At 47.8% G+C, this 6,274-nt stretch overlaps 1 protein-coding gene across 1 annotated transcript in view; it reads right to left on the bottom strand.

The window, feature by feature from the left end:
- LOC143124587 (ankyrin-3-like) overlaps nt 1–2,491 on the bottom strand; it is a 106,953-nt gene extending 104,462 nt beyond the window's left edge. The window contains exon 1 of the mRNA XM_076286231.1: nt 2,375–2,491. Within this exon, the coding sequence (XP_076142346.1) occupies nt 2,375–2,491 (117 nt within the window). The remainder of the gene's footprint in view (nt 1–2,374) is intronic.
- Between the last annotated feature and the right edge of the window lie 3,783 nt (nt 2,492–6,274).

Genomic DNA, 6,274 nt, shown 5'->3' with positions numbered 1-6,274 from the left:
TCACACACACTCCAGATAGTTGGGTACACTGGAATGCACCCAAGTATGGAGTTCAAACCTAGTGGTGCACGGAAAAACACTCAGCATAGAGAAGGCATTACCTCTCCCTGGTGAAGGGATGTCAAGGACATTCAAATGTTTAAAGGTCAGATGCATGATTCTGGCAAAAGGTTATTGATATTTAATCTAAACAACCAATCAAACGACACCCTTTCTTTCCATGCTCCAGAAACAAGGTATTGATTGGCTAGAATAGTGCATTGCTCAGTCTGAGTCTGACTTTGCTCCCCGTCTACAGTGTACAGATAGGACGGAAAATCCCATTTCAAGCACGCAAAGACTTCCGGCAAAATGTTGGCAAGTGCAGCAGCGCTTTGGTACTACTCGATCTCTGAATCCATATGTTTGAGATTTAAGGGGGGGGGGGGGATCAGGGACAGTTTTTCTAAGGGACTGATTGTGTACAATGTGGTATGTTTGTGTGTGTGTGTGTGTGTGTGTGTGTGTGTGTGTGTGTGTGTGTGTGTGTGTGTGTGTGTGTGTTGTTTTGGGCTGGGTAGGGTTGAGTGGTGTGATCTTTTCAATGCCAATCTAATTACCTCCGATCTGCTTGAGTGCAGATTAGAAGACCTCTATCTATCAGGGGACTGTGCATGCGCGCCTATATCCATGTGCCTGTGTGTGCTCATACAGTGTGTGTGTGTGTGTGTGTGTGTGTGTGTGTGTGTATATGTGTGCTCATACAGTGTGTGTATGTGGGGGGGGGGGGTGCTAAGGGGGTCTAATGATCCATATAAGATCTTTGTTTTCTCCTCTTCCAATACTAAAAGGGATCCACAACAAATTATTTTTTACTGAGGCATTCCCAGAACCAGTACTTCTGGAACTGGAACTGGCAGGAAAGACGAAGATTCTAAGCATGCGTTTGTGGCATTTCACTGGACAACACTATTCTGCTTCAGATTCGATTCTATTTTAGACACAGCCTCTTTCACTTCACTCCATCTCCCCCTCGTTCTCTCTCTCTCTCTCTCTCTCTCTCTCTCTCACTCGCTCTTATCTCATCTCTGCACAGTGACTGATACACACCCTCTACCTCCAGTGAACATGAAATGTGAGCCTCAATTGTTATAATTGCATTCCTGAGGAAAACAAAAATCCTAGAAACACACACACACACACACACACACACACACACACACACACACACACAGCACATATTTGACGGATTACCGACTCCATATTGGCTCTCTAACTGCATCCAGCACAATGCCGATGTTGTAACTATCCAAGCATGAGATCAGTGGCATGGTTAGCGGGTGGGAGCATTCTGCTCCACCGGCTGTGGTGATGCCTGGCGGGTCCTCCATTCATTCTCAGCACCACGATTTAAATCAACACGTTTGTTCCACGACGGAGAACAGTAGCAGTGTGGCCGTTACGAGAACCTGGACGCTCTGGACAGCTGTCCACTGAGCATGCAAGTCTTTCATCCCGGCACATTGGACGGCACAAACATCAATAAATCACGGGCACATGCATTATGAAAGATACACACACACACATGCACACATGTGCACACACACACACACACACACACACACACACACACACACACACATACATACACACACACATACATAGGCTGACACGAGAAAGATTTGGAGGAATATATGTGAACACATGCATTATCATAGAGGCGGTCCTGTTATGCATTTCTGCACAAAGAATTACTGGTTCAGATCAATGTGAAGACACACACACACATACACACACACACACACACACACACACACACACACACACACACAGAAAGAAAGACACAGTTAAAATCGTGCTCCTGGTTTTGATACACAGATGCCATTCGTTGAAAGCAGCCGGCAGTGTGCATGATCTCTCTGTGTGTTGCGTGTAACCTTGATGTTGTTGCAGCATAAAGACTCGTCCACTGCAGAGTCTCATGTTCACACATGCACACACACACACACACACACACACACACATATACACACACACACACAAACGCATTATAGACAAATCACATACAAACAACAGGCTGTTAATACACACACACACATACACACACACACACACACACACACACACACACACACACACACACACACACCACACACACACACACACCACACACACAGAATCCACAGACCTGAAAAGCAATACTATGAAACTGTGTGTGAATGTGTGGCTTAGCTTGTTTCTGTGCGAGTGTATGTGTGTGTGAGAGCGCGAGCGAGAGAGGAAGAGAGGGAGAGAGAGAGAGAGAGAAAGAGAGGGAGAGAGAGAAAGAGAGGGAGAGGGAGAAAGAGAGGAAGAGCGGGTGATAGAGTCACGCTCTCTCAACGTAGCCCACTACCTTTTTCTTTTGATCACGGGAGTGTTTCCGGATTTTTCTCTTCCGCTCCTTTTCATCCTCGATGGCGTTTACATCCACATCCTTATTCTTCTTCAGTTGGGATGCGGCGTGAGCCATGGTGCAAAATCCCCAATCCCGCTCCCGGAGCGGGAGAGAGAGCGCTCCGAATATTCCCACCCGTCGTCAAGGGGTACCCAACAGATAGCAACGATCAAAGAAAAAGAAAAATGTGGGATGTATCCGTCATCGGGAGGCAGGAGCGAGCAGGAGGACAGTCAGAGAGACGAGAAATCCTCCTGTCTTTATAAGGAGGCCATGAAGGAGGAAAAAAAACCAAGTGATAGAAGAAGAAGAAAAGAAAAAAAGGCAGTTCCTCTCTTCTCTTTTCTTTCCTTTGCTCTATATCATCCTCCACTCAAAGAGTGGCATCCTGGCGTCAGGGTAAGACATGAGGAGACACGAAGAGATAGAGAGAGAGAGAGAGAGAGGGAAGAAGGGAGGGAGGAGAAGAGAGAGAGGGAGAAAGAAAGAGAAAAAGAGAGGGATGGTGACACCAGCACCGCCAGACGCGGAAGAAACAGGAGGAGGAGAAGCTGGTTACTACGGAAACCACGTTTCCCCTCTGCCCCTCCGTTCCATGGTTCTACCTGAGCCTATCGCCGCGGTTACGAACGAGAGATGGACAGACAGACAGAGAGAAGGAGAAAAAGAGACAGAGAGAGGGAGAGAGAAAGAGAGAGAGAGAAAGAGTGTTTGTATCCGTAAGTGACAATGTGTGTGCGTGGATGAATTAAGAGCCTGAGAAAAGAGAGGGATGGGAGAGGGAGGGATTTATGGCTTCTGCTGTGAGTGTGTGCATGTGTGTATGAGTGTGTGTGCGTACATGTGTGTGTGTGTGTGTGTGTGTGTGTGTGTGTGTGAGTGTGTGGCTATATGCTACCCCCACCAGCTGGGAGTGTCTAAGTGAGTAGACAGGAGACAAGAAGGGGGAGGGGGAATTCTCTACAGCTTAGATCTCCCTCCCTCCCTCTCTCTCTTTCTCTCTCTCACACACACACACGTTTGTAACCACCCCCCCCCCCCCCACCCCCCACACACACACACACACACACACACACACACACACACACACACGGCTGAACCATTATGCTAAGAGCTGCCTCTGTCCTCCGCACCCCAGAGAATGGAAAAATGAAATGATGGAAAGATTCAGAGAGAGCAAGAAAAAGAGAGAGAGAGAGAGAGAAAGAGAGAGAAGAAAAAGACAGAGAGAAATGCGGAGGACGACCCCCACGCGTAGCTCCAGCACTACCTTCCCCATCATGCGCCAGAGCCAGCGCCAGCCTCCGTCTCGTACATCCCCCATCACTCATGAGCACATCATCACCACTCATAGCCACGCGCCTCCGGGCCACAACTGGGCCACCACTGGCCCGCATGTCAGCCAGAGGCAGCACCCATGTGGGAGTTACCAACTACCGTCGGGCATGGGGCTGACTAGGGAACGGTGTTCATCCGCTGCTGGAGTCACGTTCACAGCGACCAGCACCAAGGTCATTATGCAGGGGTCAGTCTTAGGGGTAAAGTTGGGGGGTTTGGGAGGTGGATCAGGCAGGCGAGGGGAGGTTGATGGGATTCTGATGGCAGGGTGATAAAATAATGGACAAAAGACAGGCTTTGTTGGCAGGCGCTTGCATGTGTGTGTGTGTGTGTGTGTGTGTGTGTGTGTGTGTGAAAGACAGTATGGTTTATAGAGGACTTGGCCTCCGGCGTCAGTAAATGTGTAGAAGAAGCAGAAGATGAAGACAGGGAGAAGGAGCCATTTTTTCACTGCCACTAGCCACCTGCCAGCGGGGTCCTCATTGTGAGATAGCTGCCTGAGCACGTGCCTGTCTTTTATTCCCCTTTTTCCTTTGTGTGTGTGTGTGTGTGCGCAAGCTTGTGTGTGTGTGTGTGTGTGTGTGTGTGTGTGTGTGTGTGTGTGTACGTCCGCACGTGTACGTGTGTGTCAGAAGAGAAAGACGCAGTGGTATAATCCACTCCTGGACACACAATGAAACACATGCAGGGCTTTACTGCACTGCTCTAGGACACTGGTCACAGTTAGGCACAGGCGTGAAATCCTTTTCTTCATTTTCGCTTTTCACACACAACGCACACACACACACACACACACACACACAAGACCCACCCACACACACACACACACACACACACTCACACACACACAAACACATACACACACACACACACACACACATGCTGTGCCACATGGAACCAGGGCGGAGTAAGCACTCCCATCAATGCATCAGAGTGTGTCAAATGATAGCAGATTTAAATTTTGTTGCTAGGTGAGGACCAATGACAGGATCTAGAGTAGCTGCCAGAGAGAGAAGGGAAAGAGGTAATGGCCATTAACGAGAAGTGTGTGAGTGTGAGGGGGCGGTGTGAGGGTAGGTGTGTGTGTGTGTGTGTGTGTGTGTGTGTGTGTGTGTGTGTGTGTGTGTGTGTGTGTGTGCGTGCGTGCGTGCGTGCGTGCGTGCGTGTGTGTGTGTGTGCGCGCACGTGTGTGCATGCATATGTGTATGTAAAGCCTAATAATAAGCAATATAAGCAGCATCCTGTGTTCAGTACAGATAGTCAGGGTGGCAAGAGCACCAGGCTGTTACTGTGACCATGGGTAAGAGCAGCACACTACTCTCCCGTACCAAGCCAGCGTGGAAGGGCATTTGCTCCAGGCACTGGGACTAACAGACTATATATCACAAGCTGCCCAGAGAACACTACTGCAGACAGTTGTGATACTTCAGCAGACCTCACATTACACACATTACAAGCATGTGGCGTCAACCCCGTATAGCTAAGTGACCCTTGTTTTCTAATTAAAGGCCCACACCATTTGCAGTAAGGGATGTTGGTCGGCACTGTGTGTGTGTGTGTGTGTGTGTGTGTGTGTGTGTGTGTGTGTGTGTGTGTGTGTGTGTGTGTGTGTGTGTAGCCTATTAATGCTCAACAAAAGCTTTCTGGAATCAAAGTACAGTTTTCTGACCAATAATCATGAATCAATGCGATAGTTACAATTAAACGTAAGCGTTTGTGGCAATATATGTCTGTCTATAGACTAGCCTCCAGTAGTTTAAGAGAGTGGTTCCGCTTGAGAGTGTGTTGTTGTGTTGTTTATTTATGTACCGTATATTTTTCTTTGTTTGTCATGATTTAGAACTTCAGGCTGGTAGTTCCATTCCAACCCACACCAACCTGTCATCTTGCCAATTATAAAACAGACTGCATATTAGCCTGCAGCAAGCATACATTAATGCATTGATATTGCTACTTTTACATAATTTACATAATACTATTAAAAAAAAGGGTCACAGTCAGTATGCCACACAACAGATTATGTCATAATGGGGTGTTCTTACCTATTGTTGCATTGCCAAGAATCTTTGCAAAAGTGGGATAGAGGGAGTTGGGATATCACAACTGATGTGTGGTATATAAACTGCTGATTGTGTATGCATGAGTTGTTGATACTATATGACTGTAGCTGATGGTATATGCCTATGGCATATCTGCATGAGTAGCTGATGGTATATGCCTATGGCATATCTGCATGCGTGGCTCATGGTATAAGGTACTGCATATAGACATGAGGTTCTGATATTCACGAGGAGCAATCGATGTAAATATGGTGTGTATGGGAGTTCCTGATGAAGGACAACCATATAAATGTGTTAATGACTGAAGCCTTTTGTCCTGCAGCAGTTCCCCTCTTCTCCCTATCTGACCCCAGATTAACCCCACGGGGAGCCCACCACCATTTCAACACCAACACCAACGCCACCTACAGCAGCTCAAACTCACCACAGCAGATGGGCCCCAGTCCAGGGGGAGCCTCAG

The sequence above is a fragment of the Alosa pseudoharengus genome, unplaced genomic scaffold (assembly GCF_046254945.1).
Source record: "Alosa pseudoharengus isolate Yale_2024_CS ecotype anadromous, Long Island Sound unplaced genomic scaffold, YU_APseudo_1.1 YU_APseudo_1.1_scf_15, whole genome shotgun sequence".
NCBI lineage: Eukaryota > Metazoa > Chordata > Actinopteri > Clupeiformes > Clupeidae > Alosa > Alosa pseudoharengus.
This window is presented reverse-complemented; position numbering and strand designations above follow the sequence as displayed.